The sequence below is a fragment of the Panicum virgatum genome, chromosome 9K (assembly GCF_016808335.1).
Source record: "Panicum virgatum strain AP13 chromosome 9K, P.virgatum_v5, whole genome shotgun sequence".
In the NCBI taxonomy this organism is placed as follows: Eukaryota; Viridiplantae; Streptophyta; class Magnoliopsida; order Poales; family Poaceae; genus Panicum; species Panicum virgatum.
In genome coordinates this window covers 24,185,290-24,201,920 of record NC_053144.1, presented here as the reverse complement: position 1 = coordinate 24,201,920, position 16,631 = coordinate 24,185,290, and the positions used below count along the sequence as shown (strand labels likewise).

Below are 16,631 nucleotides of genomic sequence, written 5' to 3'. Positions count from 1 at the left end.
CAAATTACAAATGTTTCGTTGTCAGACAGCGAGGCGATGCGGCGGTAGCACCAGCACCAGGCATGTCATCAGAAGCAGCGCCTAATCAGAGGCATGGAAAAGTACAAGCGGAAATCAAGAGCGAGCCTCCAAAGCCGCACAGCTCATCATCACGCGTGGCGCCTCCGATCCCGCCCCGCCCCCGGCCGCGCGCTTATTTATAGGGACGCTCCGCGCGCTGCGCAACCACCACCACGCCACAGCGGCGAATCCACGACGCGGTGGCCGGCCGGCGACGTCGAGCTATAGTAGACTCCTCTGCTGATCGCCTGCTCTCTCCACACAGAAATAATAATCCATGTGAGAATCCACGGTCCAACAGACTATTAGCTAGCCAAGATACTAGCTCCGCACACTCTTCTGCAGGCTCTGTGCGCTGTTTCTCTGCGCGTCATCTTCTCCGGCAGATCGACGCCCACATGGATGCAGCTGACCTTCCCTGATCTTGCTTGGATCTCCGATCCACACGGAGGCAGGCGAGAGGGTGGTTGCAGTCTTGGGGGCGTTCATGCATCGACACCTGGGGCTAGCTAGCTTCTGGATGATCTGCAGCCAGAGAGCAATGTAAGTGTTCCACTGCAGGATTCTTTTTTCGCTGCCATGCGTTTTTTTTCTTTTTTTGCTCTCGCAAGTACGGCCGCGTTAGATCGACCTTGCTTCAGTCTCTTGGCGGGTTTAATTTTCGGGTGTCAAGTAGTAGTCGTACAGCTGCACCATAACTTGGCTGTCGACGACCAACCGTACGTGCAGTGCGTATGATCCCGTGAGATTTGTCGAGCCCAGACTGGTGAGTACACTCTTGTTCTGTAACGTTGACACGTTGTAGCTATAGGGAAGAACAAGATTATTTTTTTATTATATGATTTATTTACTACTAGTCAATCCAATTTGTAGAAGAAGCAAGAGAGTAGCGAAGTGAGCGAACATGATTGAGTGAAAGAGGAGCCTCAAGTTTCTATCTTTCACATGCATGCATGCATGCATATTTGTGACTGTTATTGGTAGCTAGAGACACATGTAGTTAAGCATGGCTCTCCACCCAACGCTCTGAATCAGTTGAGGCCATGTTCGGTTGCAAAGGGATTGAAGAGGATTACAAGGGTTGGGAGGGATTAAATGCTCGACAAGTCAAGAATCCCCTTAATAATGCTTTCCAATCCCCCTCAATCCCCCTGTGGGAGGGGATTAACCGAAGAAGGCCTGAAGGGGCAGCCAACCCTAGCTCGTTCTCATGTAGTACTAGTTGCAAAATGGAACTAATAATCATGGCAAATTACTTCGTCAAACCCAGAGATATAATTTCATTACTTCAAAAAAAAAGATATAATTTCATTAGGATATATCAACATGGCATGATCTCAAATATAACACTTGTATCAGCAGCATTTGTTAAAACACACAATTTTCACGAAAAAATAGAAACATTTTTCATGATAAGCAATGCCTACTTGCATTCTTTTAGGTACTACTAGTGGTCAGAGCTAATAAAGTTCAGCCAGTACTCCACGCCAAAATCAAGTAAAGGAAGGACTGCTTGTGCTATAGGTTATGTGCACGAATGGGCAAATTTAAGTTTATTGAACGACCGCAGCGCCACACGGCAACTGCTGGCAGGCCGGTCAGTTGAGCTCGACAGTTGACGAGCCCGGCCGGCGCGAACCGCTAGCCGTTCGGGCATGCACGCGGCGGCCACCCGTCAGGCCGTCACACCCTCCGCATCGATGGCGAGTGCGCAGCCGAAAAGGGCAGCCAGGCGCTAGGCCCGGCCGGCCTCGCCGGTTGCGGCGCCGAGGACGCACGGCATGACCGGCCGGCGTTGCTCTCGCCGGCGCCGAGACACGCCCTCTTGCTAGCTGCCGCTGCAGCTGGCTCGCGGCAACAACGCCGCCCGCCCGCGCGGCCGGCCGATCGGCTTGCAGGTCGCACGAAGCTAAGGGATCGAATCGGGTCGCCACCTCGCCGCCCGGCCACATGCGCAGCATCGCCGTCGATCATCGTGTACTTGCGCCCCGCGTCTGGACTTTCTGGGCCGGGGGATCGGATCGGATCTCGGGAGTTTTCCCATCTCGGCCTCACACGGTGACACGAAGACTGCCAGGGGAAGAAATTGGGAAAAAATATATCAGGCGGCCGATCCGGATCGGGGGACAAGTGTGTGGCCGCGAAGGCGCGCGGATTTCTGCAGGGTTTGACTCGGATCAGCGCGTGCTGGTGGTGGAAGACAAGGCATGGTAGAATCGCCGCGCGTGGCGTGGCGTGGCGTGGCAGCAACGTGCCAACGACAGGCAAGGCCGGGCTGCCCGGCTGCGCATGGAGACATGGAGTCGCCGCACGCGCCAGCTTTGGCCGTCGTGTCTCCCGTTGGGTGGGAGCAGCCATAGTAGTCCTCTTGGTGGTCAATCTAGCTAGTGCTGTCGATGGGTGCCGGCCGATGTTTCTAAGACGAGGGAAAACATGCAGATTAGTAGTACTGATACGACTGGAAGCTTAATTAGGTAGAGCGTCGTCCTTTCGTCCAACACTCGTTAAAGGAGCAACAGTAGTAATGCTCCGTTCATGACGTCTTATTACGGCCATGTTTGGTGTAGCTTGTCTTGATCTCTTTTTTTCTGAAGAAACCTGAGTATCGGTGAGGTCGGTTACAAATACTAGCTTCTGCTCACCCATAAGCCGTTTCCTTTTATTTGTAGCGCGGTACGGTGGAACCTTTTTTTTTTCCATTCAGAAGCTGAGGTAGACGTTCATATTCCGAATTTCCTATGAATTTCCATGTTCAGACTTCAGAATAGGTGGGACATACTGTATTGAACCAATGGGTCAATACATGCGAAGTGAAGCGACAGATCACTGCGCATCTGCATTTTGCCCGAAACGGATCTGTAAAATTTCCTCCTTTCTTCTAACAAGTTGGAGCTCGAGCTTGACTCGGTTCGGTATCATCACCTACTTGAAAAACGAACCAAGTAGATCTCAAACGTGCTCTTTTTCACCGCTAGTGCGTCGGAAGCAAAAAGATCACCACAACCGCAGTGCCCTTCTACAGATCCTTATCCCTTGCAGTTTTTGCGCACGCTATTGGTATTGGCGATCTACCTGGTGGCCACGAACACTCTGTTCTTCCACGTTGTTGGAGGGAGCACTTGATCGAGCAACAGCTCCAGCACACGCACACCACGGCTCTGGCCTGCAGGACGGGATCTAGCAATGCAAGTGATGATTGGTTCATCGAAAGCTTTTTTACTGAAAAAAAAACTGTGGGAAAACTTTGGCAGCTGCAGCGATAACTTTTCTTTTAGCCGTGAATGATTGCACGGAGCGCTCCCCGTAGTGGCCATAGCAAATGCCCTGTTCAGCATGTAACCCTGTTGCAATGAGGAGGGGCAGGAATTTAGCAAGCTGTACCTGTACAAGTGAGTCGTACCCCCCACCGGCGCCCTTGCAGGATATTTCTTCCGTTGTCAACTACAAGAGCCAATCATAGGCGTCCAGCTGCAGCCTGTACTAGGTAACTGGGGCCCACATTATCGAATGTCACTCTAAATCCATATTTTCAAGCAGGTTTATATCATTTTTTTGGAAGAGCATAAATCATTTTCCGGCTGGTTCAAGTAACTTCTAGTGTTGATTCCTGCAAAATGGAGCTGTCTATTCCAGGCTTCCAGTTTAATTTAACTTTCACTATACGGTGTTCTCATTTGAACTCAATGACAATAGGAACTATATAATTTAATTTAAAATAAATTCATTTACTCTAACACCTTTTGCTTTCAGTTGTATATACCTCTTTATAGTTGTTAATTTTTTATTCAAAATTTTGAATATAACAAGTTTCAAAATAACAAGAGATTAGTAATCATTCTATCTATGAAACTTTTTGAAACTACAGCAAGGTTGACTCCACAGAGAAACGCACTATGAACCCAAATTTCTTGATGCCATGCATAAGAGCATTATATTTCTAGATCTTTAAGGTACACATTAAGCAAACAACATTTTATCGGATAGTTTAAGATGTGATGATTACTAGCGGTAGAGAAACTTTCCAGTTTTTTTCTTGGAGTTTATAGAAAATATTATTAATATGGCAGGATATTAAGCATATAAATCTCGACATTATAATAAGAACAATGATAGCCCCAGGCTGCCTCTTCATTTTTCCCTACTATTTTCCTTAAAAAAACATACCAATTAAAGTATATAATTACATTTACAGATCTGACAAAACAACTATGAAAGATAGTATTAATTAAACCAACAGTGCGGCTTCTGACCTCTCCTGCCACCGAGTGAGAATAATAACGCCCACTTTCTTTTTGTCACTTGAAAATAGGCGCTCCACTCAACACAAGTCAACACAGTGCTGCGGCATTCTTGTCGTGACCACCTCCTTTTCCGTATGTGTATGTACTTGAGGCCACCAAAAGCACGAGATAGTTGCGATGCGCACCTGGTATATCCATGCATGGATGCTTCCTTAACAGTTGACACACACACAGAAGACAGGACAAATAAAATAGCTGGAGCTGGTCCTGTTAATGGAAGGTTGATGCGCTGCTAGTGGAAGTGTGATGAGGTGGAGCACAATAACTTGGTCATGATGAATCGATAGCTAGCAATAAGGAACATATGCCATGAGTAACATAGTGTAGGGTTATGTGAAAAAAGACTATATACTCCGATTACGAACAAAAGATGAGTCATGGTTCAGACACTTTCTATGGTGTAGCCATAGTTCATTTGCGGACTATGGTTTCAATTGCAGTAGAAGGTCCTAGGTACTACTGCTAAATTTTTTTAACCAAGGTTAGAGTGATTTAAGCAAAAAAATATTCAAATAAATAAAAAATAGAAACAAATCCTTTTCATCAAACACCGTACATCCCCCTAGGTAATGAAGTCCCCTCTTTTGGGTTCACAAGCAAAAGAATCTAGAGCATTCATGCATGGATTCTTGTTACTGTAACAATTATCACGCCTAAGAGTAAAGGTAGCTGGATATGGTCCCATAATCATGGAAGGTTGATTGAGAGTTTAAGAGTGATGGTTGGATCACAATAACTCGGGCTCATGATGAATTGATAGAAATATGGTCACACGCATATATGTGGCATGAATAATCCTCCGATTTAACTATAATTCAGAGTGTTATTATGGTGCTCGCTAGGGTTATGACACAAAAGGCATATATAGTTTGGATTTATGAAATGTTCTTAGTTGGCACTCTCGGAATCGTAAAGTTCATCTCTAGTAGAATATCTAAAGTAAAATGCTCAAATTGTTAACCGACTAAAGTAAAGTTCATCTCCAGTAGAATATCCTCGGTTTTTTTTTTCTGAATCACCCTATCTTCGTTTTTACTTTTGGAATTTCTTTCCAGTATCCTTTGTAGGTTATGATGAGAAGGAAACTGAACTTTTGGTCAGAAAAGGGTGTACACTCCCCGCAAAAAAGGAGAAAAGTTTATAGAAAAATAGTGTCCTTTGGTTTTGACCTCATCACACCACCACACCAAACCAGGCCGGGCCCAACCACAACAGCGAAGGAAGAAGCATCATAGGCAGCCCAACCGGTGTCCGTCGTTGACGCAAGCCTGGGGGAGCGGGAGACTGGGGAGGAGCCGAGGAGGTGATGATGCCAAGTCTCTATCTCGCGGGGACGGACAAGGCGGCCGCAGCGCCGGGCCAGCAATAAATACTCGCCCGCCCCGAGCCGCGCCCCGACCTGGAGGAGATAATATCCATCGATCACAGCGCCAGCAGCAAGCCAGCAACGCCGACGGCACACGCGTCGTAGTAAGTAATAATATCTCGGCGTCCTCGCCGCGCCCGCAGCCCGGCGGCGCCCCGGCCGTCCTAGGCTAGCCGAGAGCCCGCTCGTGTAAACCCGCAGACGGCGGCGGCGAGAGGTGAGCGGCAGCTCAATCCCAAGCGGAGTTCCCTTCCCCTCCCCACCGAGCGGCGCGGCGGCCGCGCGGGATCCCGTAGCATTACTTGCGCACACGCCCGGGGACGGCGGGGCCGGTGGCCGCCTATTTTTGGATGCGCCCCCGCTGACCGGCGGATCGAGTCGAACGCTCGTTGCTGCATGCGCGCGCCGCACCCGCACGGGGCTCACGGCACGCCGAGGTGCCGGTTGTTGGCAGCAGCCGCGTCTAGCCAGCTGCCTGCCTGTCTAGCAGAGACGTGACCGTTAGCTGCCATTGGTTGGGCTCTCGCGGCCGCCAGTCGCGGTGGCCGAACCGAGGATATTCATTCCTCCCGTTCCCGATCGCGTCAAATATCCGCCAGTCCCGTTCCCGATCGGGGTCCATCAGTCCGTTCTCGCCGCCGTTCTGCCTGCCTGCGCCGGTCAGCGTTCCGGCACCGCCCACCAAGCTGCTGCTGACATTCCCGTGTGCTCCGGTTTTGCAGGATCTAAACACCCAGGAAGAAGCCCGGCACGCGCGGATCACGCGAGCGGCATTGCGCAGGCAGGGCTCGGCTTCGTCATCGATCCTCGTTTAATTAATTTTCGGCCATGGCGCTGGCGAGCACGGAGAAGGTGGTGCTGGGGTGCGTCGCGTTCGGCATCTTCTGGGTGCTGGCCGTGTTCCCGTCGGTGCCCTTCATGCCCGTGGGGCGCACCGCGGGCTCCCTCCTGGGCGCCATGCTCATGGTGCTCTTCCGCGTCATGACCCCGGAGCAGGCCTACGCCGCCATCGACCTCCCGATCCTGGGCCTCCTCTTCGGCACCATGGTGGTCAGCATCTTCCTCGAGCGCGCCGACATGTTCGGGTACCTCGGCGGCGCGCTCGCGTGGCGGAGCCGGGGCAGCAAGGACCTGCTCTTCCGCGTCTGCCTCGTCTCCGCCGTTGCCAGCGCGCTCTTCACCAACGACACCTGCTGCGTCGTGCTCACCGAGTTCATCCTCAAGCTCGCGCGCCAGAACAACCTGCCGCCGCAGCCCTTCCTGCTGGCGCTCGCCTCCAGCTCCAACATCGGCTCCGCCGCCACGCCCATCGGCAACCCGCAGAACCTCGTCATCGCCGTCCAGAGCGGCATCACCTTCGGCCAGTTCCTCCTCGGGGTCTTCCCGGCCATGATCGTCGGCGTCATCACCAACACCTGCATCCTGCTCTGCTACTTCTGGAAGTACCTCTCCGTGCCGGAGAAAGACCAGGAGAGGGGGGCCGCCGCCGCCGCTGCCGGCCCGGAGGCCGTCGTCGCCGACGACGAGGTCACCTCGCACCGCTTCACGCCCGCCCGGATGTCGCACGCCTCCTCCGTCAACGGCGTCGACGCCGACTGCGTCAGCGAGCCCATCCGCCGGAGCGACAGCCTCAACCGGGCCGACACGCACAGCATGCGCAGCCGGAGCTACAACTCGGAGGGCGACATCCAGGTCGCCATCAGGTCCATGCGCGCCTCCAGCATGTCGCAGGAGATGGTCGAGGTGTCCACCGTCGGCGACAGGCGCGACGACGGCCTAGTGGGCCCCAGGAAGATCACTAGGACCACCAGCCACCAGCGGAGCGTCATCATCGAGGACGCGCCCGAGGCCGACGCCAGGGACGGCGACAAGGGCAAGGACGGCGGCGAGGTCAAGGAGAAGAGGTGGAAGGTGCTCCTGTGGAAGAGTGCGGTGTACCTCACGACCCTTGGCATGCTCGTCGCCCTGCTCATGGGGCTCAACATGTCCTGGTCCGCCATCACTGCTGCTCTCGTACTCCTGGCATTCGATTTCACTGACGCACAGGCTTGCCTGGAGAAGGTACGTACGGCCTCCTCAACTTTTAATTTTCAGCATTTCATCTAACAGTTTTCCTCTCTCTCTCTCTCTCTCTCTCTCTCTCTCTCTCTCTCTCTCTCTCTCTCTCTCTCTCTCTCTCTCTCTCTCAGCATGATACTGAATACTTGCACTGCAGGTGTCATACTCATTGCTAATCTTCTTCTGCGGGATGTTCATAACCGTCGAGGGCTTCAATAGGACCGGCATTCCCAATGCGCTCTGGGAGCTGGTCGAGCCGCATTCCAGAATCGACAGCGCCAAGGGCACTGCGCTTCTCGCGGTTGTGATTCTTGTTCTTTCAAATGTGGCCTCAAATGTTCCAACAGGTACTACTCTTGACACTCTCTGCTTGTCTTTACTAATACCAAACGCCAAACGCTGAGCTCTGAACAATTCTTTCAGTTCTGCTGCTCGGCTCAAGGGTGGCAGCATCAGCAGCTGCGATCTCCCCTGCTTCAGAGAAGAAGGCCTGGCTCATCCTGGCCTGGGTCAGCACGGTGGCCGGCAACCTGACTCTGCTGGGCTCAGCCGCGAACCTGATCGTGTGCGAGCAGGCGCGGCGTGCGCAGTTCTTCGGGTACAACCTCACCTTCTGGAGCCACCTCCGCTTCGGCGTGCCGTCGACCATCATCGTCACCGCGATCGGCCTGCTCATCGTCGCCAGCTACTGAAATCGACATTTGGAGTAAAGAAGTGAACTGAGTACCTGAAAAAAGGAAGGAAACAGCATTGCAGATGGGAATGTAGTAACTGAGAAAAGGAGGTGTTGTACTGATAGGTTTGTGTTGTTGTAAGTTGTAACTGTGTTATGCTTGTGTAAACGTTCGCGCAAGCGGAGCGCGAAGGCGGCGGATCGCCCATCTGCTAAGGCAAATAATGGGCAAAGGTTGTAGGAGATGATGGCACGAGCACGACGAAGTGGTCGGCACACCTGTTCTGAGGCGAAAACTTTCGGTCTAGTGCAGGCAGGATGGCTGGGGGAATGGTACCGTAAGTTAAGCTCTTCAAGTTTTGGTGTTGTCAGGCGCCTTATGTACTGTGTGTTTGGAAACTTCTGCTGATGAAAATGAAAAAATAAGGTTTATGCCAAGCTTTGCGATATGTAGCACATTGTATTAGTAGCAAAATTGTTAATATCTAGCTCAAGCAGAAATGATTAAAAATAAACGCACACCGTGGGGCTCGAATCCACGACCACAGGCTCCACCGACTGAGCTAGGCGGGCTACTTTAACAGCTTAAAACGTATGCAAATAACCATACGACTACCAGATTAATCAACGACGGCACTCCATGGTGGCTTGTTGCTATGTTACGCTTCACCATAAATGAGAAGTAGAAGTGACGTGGCTCTGATAGGAAAATACGAGAAGTGGAAAAGCACTAGTGGGCACATGCATGATTAGCGCTTTTCTGCATGCGGCTAATGCAGCCCACAACTCCACAAGCAAGCACATCTGTTTTCATCTTTATTCACTCTTTTCCAGTTTTAAAATAAGGGGTTCTTGCGACATTCGCTCTAATAACACTCAGTGACACTAGTCACCAGTACATACTTTCCACATATACAATTATTTTTCACGAAACCTTTCATCCATAAATGACAAAAAAGTAAGTCCGATCCGAGCTAATTTTATCCCATGCTTTCTTAAAAAAAACTATAAATGAAAGGATAAAATTATACAAGCATGGTTATTTTATTATTTTATAGAGAAACTTGTGAAATTTCAAAAATTCTTATTACTATGTGAAGCTAATTTGCAAACATACTTTTTATAACACTTCTTGTGTACACAATTGCATGAAATAAACTATCTAAAGTGTAGTATGATAGAGTTCATTGATTTAGGCGCACGCATGTGCATCGAATTGAGCAAATCTGCTAATTTTGGACACACCTCACAGTCTTACTACCAAGCACAGGTCCGACTTCGAACACTCAAATCTGGTTTGATTGGGCATGTTTCAAGAAATAAAAAGCCTCGGCGATTAAAGGAGGCAAAAGGAAGGGGAAGAAGAGGAGACGACTCAAACTGATACAGGCCGTTAGCCGCATTCTGTCCTGTCGGCCCATCTACCTCAAAGGCCCATGCGCTCCTCTCCAGCTTTCGCGTGGGGATTGACTGACGGGTCGCGGACGTGCGGCCTCGGCGCGTTCGTCCGTGCAAGGAGTCTCTGAATCGTGCGATTTCTGAAGGTTGAAGCATCTCCCCCAATTGCAGAAGCGCTTCCATCGGATCAAACGAATTTCTGATTAGTTATTAGCAGATCGATCCAACAGCTAGGTAGGTTGCCGCCGGCTGGCTTGGCTCACCCGTCCCTAGATCCGCCGGAGAAACTATACATCGCGCGCGCGACAAAAGGCCCTTTTATCGCCCACGCGCTGCAGTTCAGCCCAAACCGGCCCATTGAGAAATTTTACAGCCCAACATATTTGGCTAGATGTTTTATTATTGCTGGAGAGCTGGAGAGTTTCTTGGACCTAAACAGCAACACGTGCGGGACTGTTAGGTTCGGCCCATTATACTTTTTCCTTTGTTTCTCTCTTTCTCTTTCTGTTTCTTTTTTTTTTTGATTCAGCTCCATTCTCTTATTCCGTTCTTTCTTCTTCTTCTTCTAGCTGCATGCGTAAACTCTTTATTGCTTTCCTTTATTTTCATCCTATTGTTTTCTTCTAATTTTTGTATAGATATTATTTATCCAGTTTGCAATTTACTTTTTCACACTTCATATTTATTCTTATAAATGGATCTTAACAAGTACGTATTTGATCTTAAGAAATCTTTATTTTTATCTTTTATTTTTCTTTTCTTCTCTTATCCATTCCTATTTTTCATTAATCCTTCTAATCTATTTTATGTATTTCAGTTTATTGTTTTTCAATTTACCTCCTTTTGATGCTCGCGATGCTCTTTTCATTATTTCTTATTTTCTCTTCCTTACAGTATTATTAATTTTTAGTTGTATTTTAAATTTTGTTTAACTAACTTATTAATCATGTTATATTCTTCTGCTACTTCTTATTTTTCAAACTATCTATTAATCTTTTATTCCTTGTTCATAATATAATTATTCCAGTTGTATACTTTATTTGTTCGCTTTAGAGATTAAATTATTCGGACATGTTATTTCATTTGTTCGTGATATTTATTTTCTACTATTTAGTATATACAATCAAATGTTCGTGATGTTTAATGTTTTGTTCATTATACATTATTATTTGTTTGTTATGATTAATTTTTTGTTTGTAAAAATATTTTTTTGTTCGTGTTGTTAAAATATTTGTTCCCATTAGTTGAAACTAATTTTTTAGTACTAAAAAATATTTTTTAAATAAATATCATGTGAACATAGGCAAGTGTGCTCTTGTTTTAAAGATCTTGTCATCAAAAAATAATAGTGCAATCCAAATTTAATTTTGATGCTCGGTTTAATAGTGATAGTTTTTTTTTATTTTGGATTTGCATGCATGCAGTGACATTATGGTGGTTATCCTCTCATGCATGCATGCACATAATCGCTTTCCTCTTTTGTGTGTAGTATACATGTATGAGAGCTATATTCCTGGACTGATGGCCAATCAGATGATGGTTGGAGGATGCTAATATTAATTTAGTTTACTAAGCTCAACAATTAATTTTGGCCCACGCGGGAGAGCGCACCTCTTCGAGCGATGGTGTGTAGTTATTAGCCGATCGATCCAACAGCTAGGTAGGTTGCCGCCGGCTGGCTTGGCACACCCGACCCCAGATCCGCGGCCGGGCCGCATCTCCGAACTTCAATGGGTGTGCTAGGCTGCTAGCCCAGTTTTCCGGGGGGCTGCTAGGGGCAGCGCGCGTGACTGGGAGCAGTCACGTTGCCCATGCCCCCTTCCACTCCAGATTTTTTTTGTTTTAGGTCTAAATCAATCCAATAAATATGTCCACATGTATAATCCAGTTAAATTTGTTCCAGAACAAAAAATTTTTATTTCAAAATAATTTTTTAATTGTTCCAGCAATACAAAAAAATTGTTTGGAAATAAAAAAAATTTGTTCAGGGACAAAATAAAGTTATTAGGCCTTGTGTGATGGTTTGACTCCCAGTCACCCGAGCGACTCCTAATATTTACGCAATTTCCCGACCAATGCTGGCCGTTGCTTGATGTCTGGTGTTCGGCAACACACGATGGACATATATACATGTACATATCCTGAGGAATGGTGGGGCAGAATTGAGTTGAGGAGTGGCTCTCCTCCTCTTCCTCATTCAACTTCCCCTTCCCCCCTCCTTTCTTAAATTCACTACTACAAAAATGATTTGTAGAAATGTCCTAATTTTTTTAGGGGTAGACTAAAATGTCAACCATTGCTATAAATAGAGCGAGATTAATGTAACATCCGACCAGCTCCAAGAAAAGCATTTTTAGAGGCGGGTCACCCCCCACCCACCCCTAAAAATGAGCGTCATTTTCAGGGGCGGTTCATGGCGTCACCAGCCCCTAAAAAAGACTATTTTTAGGGGCGGGTGACGCCATGAACGGCCCCTAAAAATGGTGGCATTTGGAGGGACGGGTCATGGCCTCACCCGTTCCTACAAATGTATTTTTAGGGGCCGGTGATGGTATAGCCCGCCCCTACAAATGGTTTCATACAAAAAAAATCATAACTTTTTCATATGATCTCGAATGAAGTCAAACTTTATATCAAAATTATAGAGAATGACGAGACCTAAAACTTTGTAGTTGATAACTTTTTCATTTGAGATCATATAATGGTCCAAAAAATTAGTATAAATACTCTAATAGCTATAACTATATAGTCTCTCATATAACTCAAGTCATACTTTGAGGTTTTCACAATCTTAACTTTTATATACACTAAAATATACTTGGCATATATTTTTTATTTCTATAGTTCACAATAACCATAGTGTAAAAGTTTCAAATTTTTTTAATTTGATTTGCTATGTGTAAACAATTAAATAAATTTTCGGATAAAATAGAAAACTATTTTTAGGAGCGGGTGGCGGCATCACCCGCCCCTACAAATGATTTGCTATCACCCGCCCCTACAAATCAATTTTTGAGTTAATATAAAAGAATAGCATACCTCACAGAGTCACAATTGCTTGTGTAGTGTAGTGGTAAGAAAGGTACGCACGAGGCTGGAGGTTGGCGGTTCGAATTCCGAGTGATGCAAGTGTGTTTCTTTCATCAAAAAATCGTAGCTTGACACTACAGGTTAGTGGTGGTGGCTGGTTGGCTAGAATAATTTTTTCTCATTTTTATTTTGTTGTTTTCAATTTTTTTAACCTTTTTGATTTTCTAGACAAGAATTTGTAGGGGTGGGCCATGGCATGACCCGCCTCTAGAAATTAGTAGTGATTTATAGGAGAGGCTTAGGGGGTCCATGAAATTTCCAGCGGTAGGAGGGCTTGAGTCTCTTCAGACCCACCGCTGGATCCGCCCCTCCAGAGTGCCTTCGATGTACCAATCATAAGCTATATGATTCCATATGCAGACGTCCATATACACAATGGAGATCGATCGTGTGGTGCAAACAACGCGATTGCACCCGGACTTTCAAATCTGAGGGGCCCAAATCAGTGGTTAGCTCATCTTAAACGTAGAACTATAGACTAATTTGTTGATGGGAGACTGGCAGACGGCCTACCAAGCTCAGGTTCGAGATCACAAGCAAGAAAAGCAAATCATCACCCTTTATTGGTTACTATGAACTATAATACTTCATTTTTATCCTTATTCCCAAATTTAGACTTTCGTCTATTTACTAATGATATTTTGGACTGACGACAATTGCACTTGAAAATGATATTTTGAAGAAGATTAAATCTGAAGATAATTAAATCTGAAGATATAGTTGAAGATTTCATATTGAAAACCACTAGACGAATGATGCTTTTTGATAGAAGATAAGAAAATTTTTGGCGAGATATATTTAATTTTAGTATAAAACCTTATATACCGTTACATGACGATAGAGTCTAAATACCGTTTATTTATTTTATTATTTAAATATAGAGCTCTATTTTGTATTTCGCACCAGATCCTCGTAACCTTAGGTACGGGCCTGCCACCAACACCGCCACCTCACTGCTACCCCCCACCTCGGCACCTTCCCCAACAACTTTGTTTGGTTGATCTAGCACACAATTCCTGAAAAGAAAATCTCGCATGCATGGAGTATTAAATGAAGTCTATTTGCAAAAAAATTTTAGGGATGAGTGTAACTTTTTGTGATGAATCTAATGACGATAAATAATCGATGATTGACTATAATAATGCTACAGCAAATATCCTCTAATCACGCAGTCAAAGATCTCATTAAATTCTTCAGGGTTCCTAGCGCAGGGGTTCTGAAGTTGGTTTTGAAAACTGACTTAATTTAATATCTCTAATTAGCGGTCAAAGTTGATACATATTCTAGCATAGTACAAACCAAACAGAGCCAAGACGTCAAGACCATAAGTCAATAACCCAAGAGATTTCGAGCACTTGTCTTTTCTACACTAAGAGCAAGACCAATAATACAGCCAGCTGTTGTCTTACGGCCTATTTCTTAGCCAACTAGTATAGTAGTTAGTCTTTCATCATTAATATAGGGCTCACATATCCCAAATGCTCTAAGGAGAAGTTTTCCTGGGTTGCGGAATATTTAAGATAAAAGATGGTTCACAAACCAGATTTTGGGAGGATATTTGGGTTGGATCTAAACCACTGAAAGAGCAATTTCCCAACCTATATAATATAGTCTATTATCCTCACATTACAGTGGCAAATGTTATGAATCAAGTGCCATTGAATATCTATTTCAGAAGAGCTTTAGTTGGAAATAGAAGGACTGCTTGGAATAACCTTGTAGCTAAAATATCTGCTTAACAGCTTTCAGATGGGAGGGACATTTTTACTTGGGACTTGCATAGACATGGCAATTTTACAGTACAGTCTATGTATCAGTACCTTGTAAATCAGGATACACCCTTTGTTAATAAATTTTTATAGAAGCTGAAGATTCCTTTAAAAATAAAATTTTTCCTTTGGTACCTTCAACGAGGTGTTATTTTAACCAAGGACAACTTAGCTAAGAGAAACTGGTCTAGGAGTAAAAAATGTTGCTTCTGTAATTTTAATGAAACAATTCAACATCTCTTCTTTGATTGTCAACATGCTAAGACCATTTGGAGAGTTGTTCATGTAGCTACTAAGTTAACTCCACCAAAATCAATAACGCATATGCTTAGAAATTGGTTAACAGGCATAAGCAAGCAAGAAAGAAGTTTGATTTTTGTTGGGGCTGCAGCTCTTATGTGGGCGATATGGTGTACACGTAATGATTTAACTTTTGAGAAAAAAATTTACCTCATTTATGCAAGCTGTCTTCAGGGGAACGTACTGGCTGCGATTTTGGTCCCTGCTATAGCGTGAGGATAAAAAAAGACTATCTATTTGGCGAGCAAGGCATTGGAGGTCGTCGCCTTGGATATCTTTGCCAAGAACGGATGGAGAAGCAATAATAGACTTTGTTTTTAATTTCTTCAAGTCATTTGTGTACTCTTAACTCTATTTTATCAGCTGTTTGTGTACTCTTAACTCTATTTTATCAGCTTGTGTGCTGAGAATTTTATAAAAAATTGGCTGTGTACAGGTGCAGAGGTCGGAAATGTTTCCTTTATCTAAAAAAATACCCAAATGCTTGGTACCCATCTTTACTGCTGACTAGTTATACGAGAGTGGGCAGTGGTCAGTACATAGGCATTAGCAGTGGTCGATTCGTATGAACTGATTCATCCTATTTCATTTAATGCAATTCTGATCGAAGGGCTCACAGTCCTTTTCCCTCATTGGCTGTGTTTACTTGCAAAAAGATGCGAAAAATGTTTGCGAAAAGTACTATAGCACTTTTCGTTTGTATGTGGTAAATATTATTTTATCATAGGCTAACTAGGCTCAAAAGATTCGTCTCGTAACGTACATCAAAACTATGCAATTAGTTTTTTTTTATTTACCTACATTTAGTACTTCATGCATGAGTCATTTGCTATATTTAATGTTTTGATGTAATTTCGATGTGATGAAAAGTTTGGAAAGTTTGGAGGAGTTGGAGGAACTTTCCTACTTCCTATGTACAGCACACCGCAGATAGCTTTAATTATTCCTTTTTCTATTTTGGAGAAGTCAACTCCCAAGGAGGAGTCCAATCTTCTCTCACATCGTAAAAATCGGCTCTCCCCAACAGATGAATCGATGAATCTTCTCTCACATTGTAAAAATCGGCTCTCCCCAGCAGATGAATTGATGAATCTTCTCTCACATCGTAAAAATCGGCTCTCCCCGTCAGATGAATTGATTCAGCCGGTGCCACATCAGCTCATGATTTGGCCACTGGAGAAGCCCTTTATATATAGGGTGCTTCGATCTTATGCCTGCGTATGGCTAGCCAAACAGACTGGTCCAGAAGCTCCAGGCCACAGTGCACGTACGTAGGATAGAGTTTGGACTCGTTGGGTGTGAAATGAGGACCAGCAGTGAGTTTAGTGCTAGTGGTTGCTGCCGTGCCGGGCGCCTTTCTTGATGTTAGCGGCCGGCGGTGTGTGATGTTGCCTGCGTTGGGTTGATTTGCTTTATACTTCTTCTTTCGGCAGCCGAATAATTGATGCATCGATGAAGAAGCTTTACAACAATACATGTTCACATTGGCTGTATATCATTGTGCACTCATTGCAGTAGTTATCTTTGCATCTGCAAAAGCCGAAGCTTGCAGTGACATGCACCTTCACATATTTCAGCTGTAGTGTGATCCATGAATCATGGGGAACAAAATTGAA

At 45.6% G+C, this 16,631-nt stretch overlaps 1 protein-coding gene across 4 annotated transcripts; it reads left to right on the top strand.

The window, feature by feature from the left end:
• The first annotated feature begins 216 nt into the window (after positions 1–216).
• Positions 217–8,896, top strand: LOC120650893 (silicon efflux transporter LSI2-like). Of its 4 annotated transcripts, none has more exons than XM_039928191.1 (4): positions 217–603; positions 6,450–7,788; positions 7,943–8,132; positions 8,209–8,896. In XM_039928191.1, exons 2-4 carry the CDS (start codon positions 6,556–6,558, stop codon positions 8,475–8,477), a joined length of 1,692 nt encoding a protein of 563 aa, XP_039784125.1. In that variant the 5' UTR covers positions 217–603; positions 6,450–6,555; the 3' UTR covers positions 8,478–8,896. The 4 variants fall into 4 exon arrangements, with proteins under 4 accessions (XP_039784125.1, XP_039784126.1, XP_039784127.1 ...); XM_039928192.1 differs by lacking the exon at positions 217–603 and adding an exon at positions 5,673–5,831; XM_039928193.1 differs by lacking the exon at positions 217–603 and adding an exon at positions 5,685–5,944.
• Positions 8,897–16,631: the final 7,735 nt, after the last annotated feature.

Coding starts and splice junctions, on each gene's coding strand:
- LOC120650893 (XM_039928191.1), top strand. CDS start 6,556: ATGGCGCTGGCGAGCACGGAGAAGGTGGTGCTGGGGTGCGTCGCGTTC. Junction 7,789..7,942: donor CACAGGCTTGCCTGGAGAAG/GTACGTACGGCC, acceptor CTTGCACTGCAG/GTGTCATACTCATTGCTAAT. Junction 8,133..8,208: donor GGCCTCAAATGTTCCAACAG/GTACTACTCTTG, acceptor CAATTCTTTCAG/TTCTGCTGCTCGGCTCAAGG.